At 39.7% G+C, this 22,134-nt stretch overlaps 2 protein-coding genes across 4 annotated transcripts in view; one reads left to right on the plus strand and one right to left on the minus strand.

Annotated features, from left to right (window-relative positions):
* Positions 1-5: 5 nt before the first annotated feature.
* zdhhc22 (zDHHC palmitoyltransferase 22) lies at positions 6-4,012 on the minus strand. Its single transcript, XM_026152481.1, has 3 exons — positions 3,932-4,012; positions 1,644-2,201; positions 6-1,225 (listed from the first exon to the last, which is right to left on the minus strand). Exons 2-3 carry the CDS (start codon positions 2,197-2,199, stop codon positions 948-950), a joined length of 834 nt encoding a protein of 277 aa, XP_026008266.1. The 5' UTR covers positions 2,200-2,201; positions 3,932-4,012; the 3' UTR covers positions 6-947.
* A 1,952-nt stretch (positions 4,013-5,964) lies between these two features.
* tmem63c (transmembrane protein 63C) overlaps positions 5,965-22,134 on the plus strand; it is a 42,354-nt gene continuing 26,184 nt past the window's right edge. The window contains exons 1-2 of one of the 3 annotated variants that reach the window (XM_026151819.1): positions 5,965-6,045; positions 20,528-20,753. In XM_026151819.1, the coding sequence (XP_026007604.1) occupies positions 20,544-20,753 (210 nt within the window). In that variant the 5' untranslated portion in view covers positions 5,965-6,045; positions 20,528-20,543. Of the gene's footprint in view, positions 6,046-18,035; positions 18,512-19,280; positions 19,700-20,527; positions 20,754-22,134 lie in introns of those variants that run through there. The other 2 variants (XM_026151820.1, XM_026151818.1) reach the window with 2 other exon arrangements.

Consider the following 22,134-nt stretch of genomic DNA (forward strand, 5'->3'; position numbering starts at 1 on the left):
CTTGCTGTGATTTGAATACTTTTATTGGTATAACAGGAATAGACAAAATATCTCTAGAAAGTATACTTATTGAAACCCAAAACCTGTTCGACATGAGCAGTGTATTTGTAGCTGGAGTCACAGAATAACAGTGAAAAGTCCTTAATAATAATATTATTATGCAGAGCGCCTTATTATTAGCAGTGTAGTGAATACCTCATCTTTGGGGTCAGCTATAAGCAAATAAGAAATGACTTTATGGCACATTGTGAATAATAACCCTGGATAATCGAATATTAATCATCTTCCCCACCCATTTTCCAAAGGAGCATTCCCTCTTCACACTGCCTGAGTCACATTACTTTGAGTAGAGTACATCAGGCTAAACATGTAATTGTCACAACAGTATTGTCAAGCCCGGCAGTTTATGCTGCAGACAAACGGCTTCTTTGTCTGATAGCCCTTAACGACAAACAAGAGTCATTGTCACGAAAACTACCCGGAGTTTCCTGAACGGCGCTTTGTAGCATCTTAATAGGATGTGTGGAAGAATATTGCACTTTGATAATCTCAGAGCACCGCATGGCACAGGCTGTCAAATAATACAAAATTGCAAAGCTGTGAAGGCATGCAAAGCCATCTTTATATTTTGATGCAAGCGTTTATAGTAGCGTAAGTAAAACTGCTGGATTCCCAAAAATGACCAACTTATTTGTCTTAATATTGCCTTTTTAAAAAGCTACCTAAAGGATACACTTAGACTACACGCTTATTTCACATTGCTTGTATGGCTCCTGTCCTTAAAGGAATGTGTGCTAACAGCTATTTCACAGACTATTTGAAACGTCAAAAAGCATCCTCTCTGTGTTCAAAATCGTTCCCCACATGGGTCTTTAGACAGCATTTTCTACAACATGTGTCACTTTTTTGACCTGTGAGGAGCTATTGTTACGATATGAGGTTTTTCTTCAGTCCTCTTTATGGGCATCTGCGTCTTCAGAGCACGTCTCTACTGTCTGCACAGGCAGTATAAGACCAAGCATCCAGCGGGTGCCAAAGACGTCCTTGAGGTTAGCTCTCCAGGGGTTGCAATTCTCTGCAAGTTTCCCTCTCTGCATCTGACACCATGTCTGCCCCCGGGCCACCAGCAGCACCTGCTGACAACAGAAACCTGCACACACCAAACCGATGCCCAGCCACACGTACAGCATCAGCACCAGGAACAACTGCAGGCCTGAGATTGTTCCTGTGAGGAGATATTGAGGAGGAGAAATTACTGTCGCATATATTATTGTTAGAATGGTGGATGGTTGTAGTAAAGAAAAGAGTATTAAATGAGGTCAGTGTATATACAAGTAATACCTGTTAGCCTGAAGCTCAGGCAGACTGACCTAAATGCTTAGTTTAAGACCATTTTGATCTCAGTGAAAGCAAATATCATTAGTGTGGCCTAGCTTTGCAAAAGCCCTGCCGCCGTGCTGTTTTAACCTTCTGTTTGCAAAGGGCATCTAATCAGGACAAAGTTAGCTGAACGTGCATGAACTGAGAGGCTGCGCCAAGATCCAGTTTGTGAATCATGCAAACTCTAGCAGACTCCAACAATAAAAATATTGAGTTGTTAATTGGTGTCCCCTCTGCGATATCAGCTTTAATGGAAAACTCACCCATGAAGAAGTAACCAGTGGAGAACGGGAGAAGAGTCAAAAAGGTCAGGGGGTTCTCAAAAGAGATAGAGTACTCCACTGTTAGAAAGGCCACGCCAAGAACCAAAGAGTATAAACATGTGCAGGATGTGTAGATGCAGAACATGATGAAGTAGCGCATGTTTTTGTTGCCGATGCAGTTTCCAGTGAAGAAACAGTGGTGGTCCCTCTTAAGGATAACCTTCTTGCAAAGTTTGCAGAAGTGACGGCCGTTTAGGAGGTAGTGCGCGTCCACTTTATCTGAGCAGTGAGGTGAACACACTGGAATCACAGTCTCGTTGGCACTCTCAGCTGGGTATTTAATAGTCATTATGTAGTTCCCTAACGCATTGAACATCAAGAAAAGGAAAATAACTGTATGTAAAACTTTGGACCCGTCCAGTGATGTACCCTGACTTGGGAAAATTGTTGGAATGAAGAAGCCAAAGTGAAAAATGAAGGTGACTGCTGTAGCCGTAAAAAAGTACGCAGGTGCTACAGCGTTGAGAAGTCTCAGTTTTAACATCCGGGTGAACATATCTGTGTGGGAGCAAAGAACACAGTTAGCAGTGCAAGTGCAAGTAACTGTAAACGTAACTGCGCAGAAGTTTCTGGTCAGTTTGAAATGTTCTTTCTTCTGAAAGCAAAGCACGTTTGTTTGTATCTAATATAACAAGAACAATGACTCAAAATGGTCTAAATCACAACTAATGGTCTGTGGAATCATAAATGATTTATCATTTTAAATGGAACATGATAATAAATTGAATAAACTGGCTTGTTTACATCAACCACCGCTCTTTCTGTGCACATTATGTTACTTAGTTCAAGTTTATTGTGCTAAAAGTCTAACTGAGCATGCGTAGAGAGCTGAACACAGTTGTGGTCAGAGGTTTAGATTCACTCATCATGGGCATCATACTCCCTTTACAAACCACCTCACGTTGGCTTGTATGGGTGTTTATCCTTTTTTAGGTAAAGGCCCTGATGCTTGCACAGTTTTGTGGAGGGAGCAGTACTTCCTGTTTTATAAAATCTGTTCTTGCTCTCTCTCTCTCTCTTTTGTTTTTTTGTTTTTTTAATTTACTGCATGGATTAACTTTTATTCCTTAAAGCAAGGACAAAGTGATCATTTTCCAGTCCTTTTTTTAAATTTAGAGACTATAATCAGACTGAGACAGCCAATCCAGGCACTTATTTAGCCGCACTTATTGCTTCTCCAATCAGCACACTATTTTCAGTTGTGCTGACATAATTGAAAAATGGTTTTTCTAATGACTAATCAGGCTTTTAATATAAGAAACTTGCATTAGGAAACACGAGGTGCCATCAAACACGCATTTGCTGAAAATAGGTCTCTGTATGCAAACACAGGTATTCATGATGAATCACTCTCAACACTTTTTACCAATTTCATGTTAGATGCAAACACAAACGTGCAGCCAAAACAGAAGATACTATAGTACAGTTTTAGCAAATAGACAAAACAAATTCTCAGCTTATGAGGATTGCTAAGTACCTAAAGAATTGGCAGTGCTGTTTGCAATTTAAGGGGCATCAATAGTCTTAATCCAGCAATAAAGTCATTTACTTGTAGGGAGATTATTACATTAAGATACTTGAATTAAATAGTAGCAAATTGGAGGGAATGACCCTTCCAAGGACACAGTTTGGTCTGAGGAGAGATCAGGTAGTTCTTCCTTTCCATTGTGTCCAAGTGCTTGTTCACAGGGGATAACTGTTTAGTTCTATGTCTACTACTGAATGCTCTTTACCTGACAATTTGAAACCCTGAAATAAATCACACTGAATCCAAACCATTTACAAAGAGCACAGTGCAGAAATGTGAATAGAAGAGAGAATGTAAGCCTGCCGCTTAGAGTTAAAAACTAATTTCTGAGCAAAGTGGGGGTGGGGGACTCCCAGGGGCCACTGAGAATAGCAGTAATGTCTTATCACTCCCTCTGTCATCGCATAACCTGCAGCACTGAAGGATTTGCAAATCACAAGATAGCAAACGACGAAAAGGAAAGAGGGCGGTCTCGCAGACCAAATTTAAAAGTTGGTCTTTACGTCCCTCATTAGAGGACATCGACACTGTGGATGCTACAGAAAACAGAAAGCATTTATAATATAACTGTAGTTATCCATCTCCTTCGTGTTCTGTTTTCTTTCAGAATTACATTATATCGTTTCCAGTATGTTAATGATTGCGCCAGTAATGTTATTTGCCCATAATTTCATCTCCATGGCGCGACGCATCTGCCTACCTGCAGATGTCAGAGAGCGGAGGAGCTGTCCTTTCAGCACTACGGAGCCTCGGAGCTCAGGAGCTTCTTCAAACGCACACAAGAAGGTTTCTTTGAGAGGCACTGACGTCGTTTTTACATCACCACATTAACTCCTTTGTCTACCGCCGCCTGCTGGTCCGGATGCGTCTGTGTTCCTCTTTTTCTTCACGTGTCCCTGTTAACAAGACAAAAAAGAAATTTCAACAAAGCAAAACAAGTATTATTATTTTCACATGGTTAATTCCCCATATTTAAGTCCATATACATCCATTCAAAAAGTATATATTTATATAATAGTACATTTTTATAAGATTAATCCTTCACTTTCTTTCCATGTGAACAACTATTATTATTACAGCATGTGAACAGTCTGCAGTGTTTAGGGTCAATGCAGGAAAGAAAGAATTCAGTAGGTGGCAATGTATCCTCAGTTATCTGACGTCCCATGCTGTTAGCGTAGAGGTCCATAAGCTAATTTTAGCAATTTCAATAAAATAAGCTTTACTCACAGGATGTAAGGCAGCTCAATGCATTTGATTTCTTTTGTTAACATGACATGACTCTCACAAACACTCCATACTAAAACACATCTTGTTGTGCAGGAGTCATAAAGGCATCAATTTTCAACATCTCACAATATAACAGGAAATTATAACTCCATTGGCAAGTCTACATGTTTACCCATCACCCAATGGACCACTATCAGTCAGGTATTGGCCTCTCCCTGTTACAAACAAATATTCTTTTTATTATTTTGTCTTTATTTAAAGTACAATTAACTTGAGCACTAATACATTTTGCATCATATCTGTTACCAGGTTAAGTCTGAGATAGATCCTCAGTATCCTTAGAGTAATGTCTCTAAAGAGCTTTCATTTCATTACTTTAGTCTAGAGACCTCTCCTTTAAGGTAACATAAGATTATTGTTAATATTAAATCCTGTCTCGCTGATATTGAGATTTCTTTTTGAAAAGACACCTGTCTGTAAAAACACATACAACATTATAAACAGGAGATATTATATGTGTTCATAAAGTAATAAAAGCATGTGCAATAGGGAGCACAGGTAAATAAATATAACCTTTTTAAAATTTTCCTGTGAAATATTAGATTGTAGCTTTAAAATCTTTTGTACCTCATTCCTTCATAGGAACCAAAGTATTTACAAATATTTTTTTCCAATTTCATTGTGAACAAGAGGCAAAGCCAACAGTGAAATATCCTGTGATCAGAAATTAAACTAAACATAATACGCAACATGCAACATGCAACATTATATTATAATATAATATAATATAATATAATATAATATAATATAATATAATATAATATAATATAATATAATATAATATAAAACATAAACAAGTCAAATATCTTCAAAAATATCATCATCATCAAGAACAATAAAACTATTTAAAAGGTTTACTAAATGGTGTGTGGTAAGAGCAACAACCCACTGACAGATGAATAGTGACTGAGTAGTTGTACCCACAAAACAATGCTGTATATAAAAGTTGTTGTTTTGTATCTACACTTGTGATATATTCTAAAGTTTTTGTAGATTTTTTTTATAAAGAATGCAAAATATAGAAATAATGATAAATGTATATTTTAAAAAAACAAAGTAGCTTTAATTTAATAATGCTTAATTGTTTTCAAATATTTTTCCTTAATATATTTAAAAACATGTATTTTTTAAGTAAAATATACATATTTTTCTGTCTTAAATGGAATAAGCCTTTGTATTTGTGGGATGTAAACTGGAGTACGTAAAATTCAGTTTCAGATTACTGTGCATTTGGTGTTCAAAATTAACATTAAAAATATATATAATTCATTTAACCACTTAAATCGACCTAGCTAACTTTAAGGTGGATGTCTGGTCAATATATTTTTATGTAACTTCGAATAAAACGAATGAAATTTTGTTGGCATCACCATTGCTTGATGGTCCCTTAACGCCTCCAAAGCAGGTGTTTAATTGTTAGACGGCCCCTGCGAAGGTGGGAGTTTCTCTTGTTTCTTGGCGTTAAAGAAAGATCAGCAGCATCTCTATCACCGCCGGACCTCAGCGATAAGGGAGTTTTATAAGGTGAGTGAGGTAAATATTAAAGCCGTGCGTGCCTGTAGTGATAGAAATGCAAACCGGAAGGCTTTACTGCGCTATTAGTGGCGCAATCGTTTTCATCAAGTTACGGAGCTGAAGGAAGGTGGGTGTGCAGGCTGCTGTGAGTGCTGCAGTAAGCGGGGGAACCGAGAGTCGATAAAAATGTCTGATTACGGAGAGCAATACCTTTTCCTTTATTTATAAATATCTTAAAGTTCACGGTACAGTGTGGTGGTGGTGGTGTTGGTGTTGGTGGTGGTGAGGACGAGCCTGTCTCTGGCAACGTGTCAGACTCCTACACCCAAACCAGGTGCATCATTTCTCCTCTCTGTCACACCTATTGTTCCCGATTGTTCCTCGTGGACTTAGCTGCGTGGCAAACCTTGAGTGAGCATCGTTATGTGTAACTTGGGGAGCCCGTTTTTAATAAAATAAGGAGCCCCTCAGACTTCCATTCATGCTGCCACCCTCTGTCTGTGTAGCCTGATGCTGTTCAATCTGGACTCTGTTGGATTCGCACAGAAAAAAATGATACCGGTCAACTTCTTGTGACTTGTTGATTCGATGCTTATCCTACTACATGTGATGTGGGTTTTAACACAAGGGTTACCCTGTAAAATAAATGTGATTCTTGAGGTACATTGAGCTTTTACAGTAAGTAAAGCTAGCCTTTTCTGACTGTATTTTTTCTGTTTTCGGAAATTGGGCAGAGTACTAAACTGACATCTGGTAACATTTCCACCCGACTGTGCTGAAAGCAGGTGGCCTTGAAAATGCCAGATTTGCTATGGACTTTTGACATTTTAGTGGAATACAATATGTCAAACCCTAATGAGAGCCTGGGAGGAAAATACATTTAGAATGGTGATATTCAGATTTTAGCCAAGATGTAGAGCGTAATCTTACAGGACTCAATATATGCACATCTCATCACGTTTGATAACACCAGATGAATGATAGTAATGATGGCAATTAGTGTTGTTTATTCCTTAATTAGAGAGGAGGCCTATCCTGTTTCCAGGTTCCCAATTATGCGTGTTCTATAAATAGAGGTATTGCGCTTTCAGAGAGATCTCAGAAATATCAAGAAGGGTCAGAATTAGTGTCACAGGTTGGATTAAACAAAGCCTTGCGGGTGTGAAAAGGTCGTTTTTGAAAATCAAGGACTTCAGAATCACTGCAGATGCTTTAAATGAAGGGGAGAAACTATATGTTTTTACCTCAGTGTTTTAGACAAACAGATAGTAGGTATTTGTGTGATCGAATTCATACCTAGATGACAAGAACATTGACTAAATTTGCAGCTGATCAATTGCTTCAGTATAAAATATGTATATATTTCATAGTTTCTTACCAAAGTGCTGTAAATTAGTTGCAGGGTTTTATCCTGTTTCTTTAAAATTTGATCCATACGAGTGCACAGTAAGTGTCTCACAGGCATTAATATTTCAAAAGGCTCTAAGCTGAGATTGAACAAGGGCTTTTAGTAGTGATATGGATATGGTGCACTTGTGTAGCACTGAGCAGGTGCAAAAGGGATGGACAATATTGAGACGTATGTTAGAGCAAGTCTTAAACCACGTTAAGCCTCGTGTTCATTTTCTCCGCATACTTTGTGTTTGGCTGTTTCTTTGTATTTGTTTCAGCACCACGAGCAGGAGGACAGCTCCAGCTGGGCAAGTAGATGAGATGAGATTCTTTGCAGTTTTGAGATTAGACAGAAGTGAAAAGCATAGCATAATCTGTGAAGATTAATACCATGCATGCAATAATTTGCACAAGTTTTAAATATTGCAAATGTTAAATGTACCAAAATCAGGTGGAGTAAATAGAAGACAAATTATGTGATACCTCTTGGTGTGCTACACCAAAACCAAACACTGTGTTTTGAAAGACCTGGCTAATGTATTTCACATCTCATGGCCCCTACAGGATTAACTGTATCCTATCACATTATTGTGATGTTATTGTAGGGTCTTTACCTTACAATATAAAGTGCCTTGAGGCAGTTGTTATGTTATGATTTGGTGCTTTATAAATAAAGTTGAATTGAATTGAATATCTATTATTTAACCAGTTAATATAAAGCCATGGTTAAAAAACAAACAAACAACAAAAACAAAGTAGATCCTTATGTATGTCAGGCCATAATAAAAAGAGATGACTGTGCTGACGTGCCACCTTTAATACAGTGATGAATGGGAGTTACATGCATATTTGAGTCAGGGATCGGAGAGAAATAGCTCATGTTGCAGACAGATTGCTACTGTGTAGCACAAAACACGGGTCATCCAGTGAACCATCCCTCTTTCTGTTCTGGTAGTAATGCTGATGATGGTGGTAGTCATGCAGTTTCTCACAGTGAGAAATGCAGTGCAGGTATGGCTTGTGTGCACCAGACATTCATGACTGCACCACATATTTGATGTTTTTCTGCAGGTCATCTCCTCAGCCCCACCACCCCACATACCAGACTGCCAGATGGAAATAAGAATGTCAGAAAACCTTTGCTGTCCTTTTAACAGACCGTTGAACACAAACAGAATATCAGAACAAAGCAAAGGCTGATGATACCACAGTTAGCTGCGAAAACTCCATTTGTATTCCACCTGTCATCTAACCACAGCATTTGTTGGCTCGGGCTTTGTTCTTTTGAAGTCTTTAGTAGAAAGTAGGCGCCCTGCTATTTGAGATTCAAGCTGTGAATTTTTACTGCTGTTCCTCCGAGGTCTATCACAGTGATGCTGATGCATGCAGCGCTGTCACTGATGTATTGTGCACAGACTTTCACAAAGAAGCACCCCGCCATAAACTTACCATACAATGAGGAGTATCAGATATTCACAGTCATACATAAATGTCAGACTGTCTTTTGATACTTCATACTGACAGTGCCTTTTGTGGGCTAGCATTCATATCAGATAAACCTCCTTAGACATTCAGAGAGGTCACAGCAGCAAGAAACAGCATCAGATGCTGTAATTTTCAATTTCTAGTTATCAGATGAATCTGTACGTATTAATCAAATATTTCGAAGCAACTATGCTATATATTCATTGCAGTGTTTTTAAATGTGAATATTTTCCTTTTTTGTTATGAACTGCTGGTCACACAGTACAATATGTTATTCTCCGCAGGTATGTTTATTAAAATGATCTGGATATCTGCAACAAATTAAAGTCCATTAAAGTTCTTTATTAATGTTTTCCACAGTAATATGTGCATATATTGCACTCAGCTTTATTTTCAAGCAGCTGTGGTGTTTAAAATAAATAGACTGTACATGTATAGGTTATATAGTGTGTAATGCTGATAATTATATCTGTTTCCGTAAGTCTCTCTTTGATTAAACCATTGCTGATTGTTTGCCTGGCAATTTTTTGTGTGCCAAGTAATTAAATGCTACTTTTTTATGTAAATATGGTTTAGATAGTGACAGAGACGTTTGTCCAGAATAATATTTTCCAACAGACAGGATTTTATGGTTGACGTGGAGGTGAGGTTTATATTGATTGGGGCTCAGGTTTTCTCACAGGCCCAGTTTTAGGATCATCTACAGGAGAATTTGCAGTGTAAGAAGCTGTGGGTGGAATCGTCCACATCCTGTGTGGTGTGCAGAGAAAATGCAGCTCAGAGAGGTTCTGTGGTTACTGAATAGGTCAGGTACAGTGTAATCAAGCATTCATATCTTAGAGCCAAGAATCACAGATGCTACATTGGTCCTAATAAGGACTGGCCCAGTCCACACAGCAACAGCAAGGCAGACACACAACCACAATCTCTCGGGGCCTTCTGAGCATGTGCAGCCAGACAGGAAGCAGGTGTTAGGTTTGTTGAGGATAGCCTGTGTGTGCAGTCATCGCTCCAGTCATGCAAAGGCTCATTCAGCCTTCGGAAGGAGGCTGGGTGGGGAGGGGACGGTGCGTTAACTGTGAACTCTGAGCAGACACACCTCAGTGATCTGTGTTTGTGTGTCTGATGTGATAACGAGCAAGTTGTGAAAAGAATAAAGCCCCCTCCCTTTCCCTCCACTGAGCAGGTGGTGAGCAGATTGCATTAAAACCTCCGCCCCAATCCTCCTCAGCCTCAGGCTGAGTCTGACAAGGGCTGCCCATCCACACATCCTCCGCCCAAAACCCTTCACAGCAGAGGATGTAGCTCCTGCAGAGTTAGGAATAAGATGCATTCACACATGACATCCCTGTCACAACAGCAACAGTCTACCAATCAGATGCACCACATAATAATGGAAATGTCCCCAACTCACTAGCTCAGTGTGAAGTTAATGAAGAATGTCTTGCATGTCTTGCACTGAGATGGACAATCAGAATGTGTTTAATTTTCGATTGTTCAGGCAGAACTTGCCATCTATAAATGTAGCCGATAAGCCGAAGAGCTCACATTATTATGCTCCTGATTTTGTAAATGCACTTTCATCCCTGGACTTTGCTTTGATAAGAAATTATTAAGCTATTATTGATCTTCTGTTGGATTATTTGAGGGCTTAACCATGTCCTGCAGGAAAAGTACCACAGCTGCTTTTGAGTGTGTTGGTGGAAAACTACCGGGGGGAAATCTACAGGGGGCATTCAGTTTTAACCCCTGTCTACTACAGGGGGTTAGACAGAATAATATAAACTGACTCAAGGTGTAAAGTCACACAATTACAAATGCTGCAATGATTGTCAAATGCCAGTGTGAGGTGGAAAAAATACATGTATGTTACTGGGAATTATGCAGGTAATAGACGAAAATATAACTGTACAGGCTAAAACCTGAAATTATGAACATAATTACTGCCGTGCTCCATTTGTTTTTGCTTTTTGTTAATTGTTGCACTGTTGAAATTTTTATTTCTTGTTCATTTTCAGCCAACAGCTAAAGCAGGCATTGACATGATGCAGAAATTGTAGTTCAGTTAATGACTGCAAGGTCAGTCTTCAAGGCTACTGGTTAACCCTAAACCAAAAGATTCCCACCATCACACTTCAAACTTGGCATCGTGTTCTTCTATTGAACAGCTGTCCTTGCTCGGCACCAAATATGAATGCTGCATCTGTCCAGTGAACATTATTCCAAAGCTTCTGGTCTTTGACTGTATGTTAATTAGTAAAATTAGCAAAATGCAGTCTTCACTACATCACTCACTACAGACCCTGCGATAAAACTTTGGTATTCCTTACAGAGCAGATTGCTCTAAAGCTGAATTTTTTATCATCAGCCTTTCCTAATTTGTTAAATTTTTAAGGCTTATTTACATCAGAGAATAGTGTTTGGCTCTAGCCTTGCTGGATATCGCAACAGCATATAAATCGTCTAGAGAAGCTGCTAATAATAATAATAATAAGATACTAGAGAAGCTGCATGGACTTGGACTGCTGCAGGAAGCAGGCTTCGAGTCATCTGTATCTGATGCCAGTGGCCAAGGGTCACTGTAAGCAGTGTACAGAGAAACAGAAGCCAAAGCTTCTCAGCTTGAATGGATTCTCGATAAGTGCTTCAGCCACTGAGGTTTGTTTCACTGTCTGCCCTTCAACATGATTGACAGGAGAGCAAACGCATAGATTATATAAAAGAAAAATATGATCCTCCTTTGAAGTTTGAGGCCAGACTGGAGGTTGCACTGACTCCCCATCTCATCTTGAAGTACGAAGCATTACAAAAGGAAAGAGTCTGGTTATCATGGTAACCTAGCTCTCTCTACATAACCCTCTCTTTTTACAGTCTTTTAGGTGATACCATTATTAAGCTACGAATTTTCTCCATTGTAGCTTTAAGGTTTTCATCAGAGTCAAGTGGCAGTTATCTGTTAAATTTTTTTGTCTACCTCCACTCACTTTATCCCATACATCCCATACATCTCAGCACGAAAGGTCGGAGGAGATCTCCCACTATGTGTTCTCTCATGCAGTTTCATTGGCTTTTTAAAAGTCAAATAAAGAGAGATTCTTTATGCAAAACACTTTTTAAAAACTAGGATTTTGCTAATTAGGGTCTCACCTTCAGAAAACCCTGCAGGGCACGGCTGACAAAAAGAAAAGTTCATGCATATTCTACCAGCTCCGAGCCGTCACAAAAGCAAACGATAAGGGAAATGTCAAATCTTTCCTGTCTGTGCAGGTGCGGCCGTCTCGCGCAGAGAGGGCATATTTTGCAAACACAAACAGAACAGGGGGAAAATGTTTAACAAGGCTGCAGTCAGTGCAGTCAAGAGGAGAAGCGCGCCTCTGAAGTCGTGAATGTTTTATTTATGGCGATTGCAAATTGTACTCGGGGTTATATCATAGTTATGGTGACAGTAAGTTGATTGGGTGCAGAGGTTTGGAAGTCACCAGAAGTTTACATTTTATATATACAGCGGGGAAAATAAGTATTTGACACATCAGCATTTTTATCAGTAAGGGGATTTCCAAGTGGACCATTGACACAACATTTCCACCAGATGTTGCCATCAAGCCAAATATTGACGTCATACAAACAAATCAGAACATATAAGTATACAAGTTAAACCACAATAAATAAAGTGAAATGACACAGGGAATAAGTATTGAATACATGGAGATAACAAGGGGCAAAATGACATAGAAAGCCAGGAGATCACCTGAAATCTGTCAGTATTGATAGAGAAATCCTGTCCCCTATCAGTACTAATTGATATCAGCTGCTTTAGTCCTAATTGATGGCCTATAAAGGCTCCTCATTACCCAGAAGGCACACAGGAAAGACTTCATGATGGGTAAAAGCAAAGAACTCTCTCAAGATCTTCGTAATCTTATCGTTGAAAAGCATTTTGATGGGAATGGTTATAGGTGCATTTCCAGAATGCTGAATGTTCCTGTGAGCACTGTGGGGGCCATTATCCGGAAATGGAAAGTGCATCAGTTCACCATAAACCTGCCACGATCAGGTGCTCCACGCAAGATCCCTGTCCGAGGAGTCCAAAGAATAATCAGGAGGGTTCTCCAAGAGCCAAGAACCACTCGGACAGAACTTCAGGAAGACCTTGCATCAGCAGGTACTGTTGTTTCAAAGAAAACTATAAGCAATGCACTGAACCGCCATGGCATCCATGCACGCTCACCACGCAAGACTCCATTGCTGAACAAAAAGCATGTCAAGGCTCGGTTAAAATTTGCGCAACAGCATTTGGAGAAGCCTGTGGATTATTGGACGACTATAGTATGGTCAGATGAAAGCAAAATTGAACTTTTTGGCAGTCATTCTACACACCATGTTTGGAGAAGAAATGGCACTGCTCACCACCCCAAGAACACCATACCAACAGTCAAGTTTGGGGGTGGAAGCATCATGGTTTGGGGCTGCTTTTCAGCAAGGGGTACTGGCAGACTTCATATTATTGAAGGCAGGATGAATGGAGAGATGTACCGGGACATTCTGGATAAAAATCTGCTGCCATCTACCAGGAAGCTAAAGATGAAAAGAGGGTGGACATTTCAGCAAGACAATGATCCCAAACACAAGGCCAAGGAAACAATGAAGTGGTTTCAAAGAAAGAAAATCAAGTTGCTTGAATGGCCCAGTCAATCACCTGACCTAAATCCCATAGAAAATCTATGGAGAGAACTGAAGATTAAAGTTCATAAAAGAGGCCCAAGGAACCTTCAAGATTTAAAGACCGTTTGTGTGGAAGAATGGGCCAGAATCACTCCTGAGCAATGCAGACGACTGGTCTATCCATACAAGAGGCGTCTAGAAGCTGTAATCACCAACAAAGGCTTTTCTACAAAGTATTGAATAAAGTGTGTTCAATACTTATTCCCTGTGTCATTTCACTTTATTTATTATGGTTTAACTTGTATACTTATATGTTCTGATTTGATTGTATGACTTCAATATTTGGCTTGATGGCAACATCTGGTGGAAATGGTGTGTCAATAGTCCACTTGGAAATCCCCTTACTGATAAAAATGCTGATGTGTCAAATACTTATTTTCCCCGCTGTAGTTCATTTCTCAGAAAAAACGGGCCCATCGCTCTCTCGTTCTCTCAGGCAGGGGATATATCTTGATCCAGCTGAATGTTTTACGAAGGAATGGGAAGTTATACAGAGACTGTCCACCAAATACTTTATGGTATTTATTAGCCTGTGGTGCAGCTGGGAATTAGAATCCAGCCTCTCTGAAGCAAATTTATATGTAGAGATTACGGTTTTCCCTGACATGGATTTTATATCATAGCAGCTTCTTATTTCAGCATGACAAATCATCTGTGAAGAGATATGGCACAGTTATTTAAAGGATAGTAAAAGCTAATAGTGGATGCCAACACTTGGTTTGAATATTTATTTCTTTATCTTGCTTTCACAGCCCAGCATATCCAGTGTCTTTGATATGGCGCTATATGGTGGAAGACAATGCAAGTTTGTTTGGCCCAGATTCATGGCACAGAAAATGGATCCTAATGACTTTGGAAGCCTCCCTGTTGTTTTTCTTAGCACCACCTGTTATTTTTGTTTTTGGTGTGATTGTTTAATAGTTATTGATGCCAAATTTGCTTCACACATTCATGTCCCTGTCAACATGGATTCTACTCACTTAGGTGAACCCACTGACTTCTCCTCTAGTGCCATCGAGAGATCAACAAGAGTATAATCAAGTGTCTTCGAGCTAGTGGGATTCCCATCAACCCTCAATTGGTTGGACAGGTTTTGCCTTCAGGACTAATTCTTAATAGCAAAGATTCAACAAGGTGCTGGATTTTGGTCCATATTGATTTGATAACATCACACAATTGCTGCAGATTTGTCAGATGCAGATCTGCCGTTGCACCACATCAGAAAGGTGCCAAACTGAATTGAGATCTGGTGACTGGGGAGGCCTTTTGAGTACAGTGAACTCGTTGACATATCTTCAGGAAACCAGCTTGGGATGATTTGAGTTTTGCAACATAGTGTGTTATAGTGCAGGAAACAGTCATCAGAAGATGGTACACTGTGGTCATAAGGGATGGACAGGGTCAGCAGCAATACTCAGGTAGGCTAAGTCTTCCATTGGCCTATTTTTCTGATGTTGTGCGAATTGTAGCCTCAGTTTCCTGTTATTATCTGACAGGAGTGGACTACAGTGTGCTCTTCTGTTCCTGTAGCCCAAGTCCTTTAAAGTTTGTGTTGTGCGTTCAGAGATGCTCTTCTGCGTACATTTGTTGTGGATGTTTGAGTTACTGTTACCTTCCTAGCAGTGATGGGAATAACGGCGTTACTTTTTTCAGTAACGAGTAATCTAACTAATTACTATTCCTATCGTTACAACGCCGTTACAGTTACTAACAAGAAAATGCGGTCCGTTACTATTTTTCAACAAACAGACGGTTGAAGCTGTCTTCAGCTTACCGCATCTTATATCAGTTGCACAGAAGTAGCTGTAAGTAATCTGGACGCTACAGCTTTAAGCAGCTGCGCGCGCTCGTAACTATAATTAATTACTTTTTCAAAGTAACTTGCCCAACACTGCTTCCTAGTAGCTCAAAGTGGCTATTATCCTCTGATCACTCACTTTAACAAGGTATTTTCAACCAGAAAACTGCAGCTCACTGGCTTTTTCTTTTTCTGACCGTGATCTGTAAACCCTAGAAATGGTTGTGTGTGAAAATCCTGAGAAGATCAGCAGTCTGACATACTCATTGTTATTGGTGCATGTCTGGTGCACAAAACACGTTGCATTCAAGGTTATTCAAATCATTATTCTTCAATATTCTGATACTCGGTGTGAACTTCAAGAGGTCGTATTGTTGGGCTGATTAGATATTTGCATTAGCAAGCAGTCGAACAGGTGTACCTAATAAAGTGCCAGTGAAAGGGTTAGTGCTAATTAGCACATTTTTGCATTGTCACCATCATTGAGCTTGTTGACATGTAAATATTAGCTTTTTGCTTATAATACTACCATCAGTGTTTCAATATGAGGTTCTTTTTCTTTGTGTTTTAACAAATAATTTGTAGGTAATGACACAACAAAAATAGTCTTTTGAAAAAAATCCAGAAGCTGGTTTCATCAAAATAATATTAGTAAGGGCATGAAATATGTCTGGATTGAATCGCAGTTTACCGCAAGTGATTGATTTGTTGATGAACAGTGAAATTGTTTTGTCTGACACACACACACACACACACACTTGTACATTCATGACTTGAGAAAACATCACACTGAGTTATATTCATTCTTAGGAGCCTCCTTTAACCTTCACTACTTCTAAAACACAAAAAATATCACAGTGAAAAATACTGTTAGGTCCATAATGTGTTGGACTGAGATTATGTAGTTTTTATCACGAACGTCACCACAGCAGATGTTAAATCAGATAGCCAACGTGTGTTTGAAATGCAGAGTTTTTACCTTTAATTCAAGGAGATTTAAAAAAATAAATTGCACTGTTTATGAATCACATTTTACAGACAGTGCCTCATTTTTCAATGTTCAAAAGCAATTGGACAAACTAGCATAATTTTAGATATAAGGATTTTTTTAAAGATACTTGGATTAAAATCCTTTGCAGTCAAGTACATCAAGTGTAGAATCAACAGACAAAACTAATTGCAGTGTTTTCGCCCTCGAGATGCTCTACCAGACCTTCAGTTGGTGCTTGTTTTTTTTTTATATTTCTGCCTTCAGTTTTGTACTTAGTAACTGAACAGCATGCTCTGTTGGGCTGAGATCAGAAGAATATCCAATTTCTTTGCTTCCTTGTCTTGGGTTGCTTTTGCACTATGCTTTGGGTCATTGCTTGCCATCACCAGTGTGTGAATGTGTGCGTGAATGGGTGGATGACTGGATATGTAAAGTGCTTTGGGGTCCTTAGGGACTAGTAAAGCGCTATATAAATACAGGCCATTTACCATTGTCCATTTGTACTGTGAAGCCCTATTTGATCAGTTTTGTATTTGGCTCAATCTGATCAGAGAATACAGCCACGGACACTTTACAATTCATCCGACTGCTTCTAACAGCAGTCACATTCACAATAAACACCAGTGACACAGTTCCACCATGCATGCTCATGCCATAACATTATCTCTACCATGTTTGACAGATGATGTGATAATCTTCAGATCATTAGCTGTTTCTCTCCTTCTCTATACTTCTGAATTCTGATATGAATTTTCAGACTTTTTTAGAAGGTTTTTTTTGGCGAAGTCTAATCCAGCGTTCTTGAGTGTAACCGGTGGTTTGCACCTCTATATTTATATTTATGAAGGCATTAATTGATTGTAGACTGACACACTTTGTCTCTCAAGTGTTAATGACTTGGGTTGATGTTGAGAAGTTGTTTTTCTTAACTATGGAAACAATTCTACCATCATCCACTTTAGTTGTCTTCTGTGAATTTCAGGCCTTTTGGTGTTGCTGAACTGGTCAGTCTTTTTTTCTTTCCTCTCTAATCCTCTGGAGTCAACGAACCCGCTGGTGTGTCCAAATCACATGACCAGTTTAAGATGGCGTAGCAATAAGACGCAGCCTCGCTGAGTCTCTGTCTCAACTTGTGTGGAAAGTGCAGACTTTTTAATCTTAACAGTGCAGTTATGTGAATTTTATTGGCAGTTTAATGCAGTCCTACCTCACAAAAACAGACTGAAGCCAGCAAAATAACCATGCCTATGTTTCCCATGTTGTGGACACATCTTACTGTAAACAACACTACAGAAGCATTTCAGATATTTAATAATGTGACAGTGTTGCTCTTAAACTATGTAAAAATAACCGTTACAAAAGCAAAAATGTTCCGAATCACATTTAGTGTTATGTTTTAGATCATCTCAGTAGATATTTGGGTTCAGGTGTTTGCCTTAGTTTGATATTGCTGCTCTCCCAAAGTGTGGTTAGGGTTGGCACAGACAAACACAAACATCCATCAGCTGTTTTTCTGGTGCACTGAGCAGATTAGATGACTTGAGCTAGGTTTTTCTTCTTTACAGCTTGCCATTTTTTCTGCTTGCCCGACTCAAACTTAGGTGTAGCTCATCAGAAGCTCACGGCTCCTGTATTGACTTCAGCATCTGTGATGATAATAGTCTCACTGAGCACAGAGGAAAGATACCACTCATTCTGCCAGCGGGAAGCACAACACTGCTTCACAAGCCAAACATCAGTTTGTAATCTGCTGCGTTGGCTTGGAAGCTTGATTCGGAGGAGGAGAGATGTGGGAGCAGAGGGAGAGGCTTAAAAAGACTCCGGATTTGCAGAGTCAAATAAGCTGGAGGAGAAATGGATACCTTGGGATCAGCATTAGCATGTCTGAGCGTTTAAGCACGAGGGTTAGGAAAGAAAAGAATAACCATGGAGTCGCAGCATTAAACTGCTGAGTCATGCTGTGACGTTTGTCCAAATGTTGTGCAAAACCACTCCACAGTCAGCCTGTATCCTTCAGCATCCTGCCCGGTCCTTGAGGTGCAGAAGAAGAGTTTCACTGTTTGCATCAGCAGCCGGCAGCAACAGAAGTAAGTGACTTGTCTGGTAAAGGAAGGGGGGAGAGCTCAGTGGGTCAGTAGAGGTGTGTATAAGCTTCTGCAAGTCAAAGTAAAACGTAGCATGTTTTCAGTTTATACTTACCTTGCGGTCATCATTTCTGTTAGGAAGATTGCAAAAGGGATAGAGCTGTTGTAGAAATAAACCACTTAGATTTAGTCTGTTAATCAGACAACTTGGACAAAAATAATCTCCAAAAATTCATCATCCAGTAGCTGCAGGTATAAACTACACTCATTTCTTATAATTTATGTGACAAACTACTTAATGGCAGTAGGAGTTTCTGTGTTTGTTTAGTCAGAGCACAGCGTTCGCTCTTTGTGCCATAAATGTATTTGTTTACTCGTCCATTTTTAGCGCTAAAACAATCCCTTTGTTTATACTAATGGCTCAAATTCATCACTGGCAAAGGGAGAAAAGGTGATCTATGAAACAGAGTGTGTATGTTATGGATTCAATTTGTGACCAGTCCTCAGGGAATCTCCTTCCAAGTCATCTCCACAGGGAGGATGCTGCTGTATCTGACAGCATCTGAATATTGACTGTAAGCTATACAGTTTCACAAGCCCTTCCTGGGTTATATTTTTAACTTTCTGCTCCTCAGACCTTTTCCGAGTGTGACGTACAACACTCGGGCAGCACTACCATTGATCTGCTCGCCTCCTACACGAGAAATCTTGCTGTGCACAACATGAGGTGTTTGGTAAATGCTTCAGAAAGCTGTGATGGAGCTTCTCAAGAAGTGACATCATTGGTGCAGCGATAAATCATCCCTAGATTAGGTTCAGTAATCGTTGCCAATTTGATGGCTTTTAGCCTCCTTTCCTTTTTTCTCACTCTGGTACCTTTTCATTTCTTGGCTGCCGTTTCCAACTGCGACTCACGCAGCGTATTTACTACAGAGCATGCCGTTCTGTGACAGCAACAACATCTCGTGGAATATTATTTTCACCATGAAATCTGGTCGTTTATGTGAATCTGCAGCACTGACGCGGAACTTTGTCAGCACTGCGTTTCGGCTCCATTTCCTCCGAATGTTTATTTAGTAAGGAGTGTACACAAGTCGAGCAGCTGGGAGTGGGGACTGTATTGATTGAAAATGAGGATGGTGTGTGCTGGAGGACAGATGGTTCAGGCCTTCATTCTGTGGTCATGGCAGTGTGAGTGATCATATCCTGTGCACGCTTCACAATCTGTTCGAGCTTGCAGTTGGGTTTGTTGTTAACTCTTGTTGGGCTTGTTTGTATTTTTTCTAAAGAGCATCCGGTAAATCTGTTATCCAGTTTGTCACTTTCATGTAGCATCTCTACTTCCATTTGTCTGATAAAGAAAAGGAGCAAACGGATCAATTGTAGCTAATGGACCGTGATGCTCATTAAACTGATCCTTGCAAATGCAATCATAACTGCACTTAGAGTGTGTGTGGCACTTGTCTGATGAAAGTGAGTCAGTGAATGAACTTCCAGTTTCACAGATTATTGCTAACTAACAGTGTCATTCTGATTCTTTACAGGCAGAGGCTGGGTATTCAAAAGATGGGTGCAATAACAACAAAGACTAAAGCTGTTTAGAGTGACCCGTGTATTCTTTGAGAGATGAATTGCCACATTATTTATCACACAAAATGAAAAGGTTGGCTCATAAACCGTGAAGTAAAACTCCTCATTTAGCTGGATTGGGTGCTACCGCCTAACTTGAAGTATGAAGGTGGTTCTTGTTAGCTAATATTAGCACACTTTAGGTATATAACACTGCTGTGTAAGTGTAGTTTATATACCACCTGTGACTCTTTTAAAGCCTTTCATCTTCAAAAATGAGGAAACTTATTTGTTAAGCAGATGAAGTTTACATGTAATAAAATGTGCTTTTACAATGGAGTTTTTAGCTAAATGCTAAATATTAACATGTTAAGATAATGCTAAATTAGCATTAGTTTAAATACTATGGCTGACACATTGTAAGTGATGCTCATCTGTATTTCCCATTAGATATGGTCCATTGCTGATGGCTCAGTCTGAGCTGTTCGTGACGAGAGCTTCCCCTGTGGAGGCGAGGCCCGTGGAGCTAGATGTTCTGGGGTTCCTGCAACGTTTTGGGGATGAAAACAGCACAGCTGAGAGATGCTACCGCTCGCACTCCCACAGCAGCGTCCTCCAGGGTCTGCCATTTGGTGGGGTTCCCACGGTCCTCGTCATCAATGTCGTAATCTGGATGGTAAAGACTCAACCAAACTAACTAACACTCAATATTACTACACAATAATACAGAGCTTCCCAAAGTGTGGGGCCCGCCCCCTAGGGGGGGCGCAGAGCCATTGCATCGGGGGCGCGGTATGAAAAGGGGAAAAAAAAAATGCTTGGACACTGCTAGCACAGGGCGCCCGAATATGCTGAATATGTTTCCAAAACAACTACTAACTACTCCTACATTTTGGAGATGTTAGCTCTTTATACAGTAAAGTTACAGCGGGATACAAATATTATCAGGCTCATCCTGCCACGATTTAATCCCCCGGTTCAAATCACGGACAAACAGTATCCCACAGCTGTTTATGTTTTTGAACCCATTTTGCACAGAGAGGCATTTTTTTTTTTTTTTTTTTGGAAAAATGTATTGATAGCAATGTTGAATATTATTACACAGGAAAAAACAACTACATGTAAAATAATGACACCGTGACGCCTCTGCCTTTCTAAATGGAGGGACAGTAACTGCGTGTGTGTATGTAAGCCTGTAAAACCTGAAGATAGTCAGATTAACAGTATTTTGTCTCTATCTGCCATTCTGCAATTCCTCTCATGTAAACAATAACGTGGCGCACAGCTGACGTGAAAAAAGGCACATACCTTTGACGTTGCGTGACGAACTCTGTATTCCTCGTCCACACGTTAACGCAAAAAAAGGATTTAAAAAAATCTCAGTTATCGGTGATTCAAAACACCGTTTACGTGTGGACGAAACAGCTGCGTTTTCAAAAATACCCGTGTAGGTGCGGACGTAGCGTAAAAGAGTTAGTAGTTTATTTTATTACTACTGTAATTTATTACAGATTACTTGTATTTGCTTAATTGTTTACTAAATGTTTGAGGTGTGAAATAAACTGCAATGGAGCAAAATATGGGCGTGTGTGGTTGGAGGATGTATTTGTGCGTGCGCGCGCACCCGGGGGGCCGCGAACATTTTTCTTGTAAAACAAAGAGGGCCCAGCAAAAAAAGTTTGGGAACCGCTGCAATCATACAACAAAGTCACAGTAGCATGCAAAAGTCTTGAGCCACCCTTCATGTCATTGCATTTTCTTTCCAAGGAGCCAGACTTTTCGTCATTTTTATTACGTTGGTCCTGAGTAATAGTTACCTGAGCTTTGTGAAGGTCTCTGGGCTTTTTTGGCTGATTTTTCACTCATTATTAGTCCCATTTTGTACCCAATCATTTTCCAACTCATGTTTTTTTTTTTTTGTTTGCTAAACCACTTAACAGTAACCTATGAGTCATTCAAAGCATAGAAAAGGCACCTAACTCAATAGATGAGCCAGTGTTGTGTCTAGATATTACAGATAGCTTAGCAAGGAAGCAATTTTAAATGGTATCTTTAGG

This window comes from Astatotilapia calliptera, chromosome 19, assembly GCF_900246225.1.
Source record: "Astatotilapia calliptera chromosome 19, fAstCal1.2, whole genome shotgun sequence".
Taxonomy (NCBI): Eukaryota; Metazoa; Chordata; class Actinopteri; order Cichliformes; family Cichlidae; genus Astatotilapia; species Astatotilapia calliptera.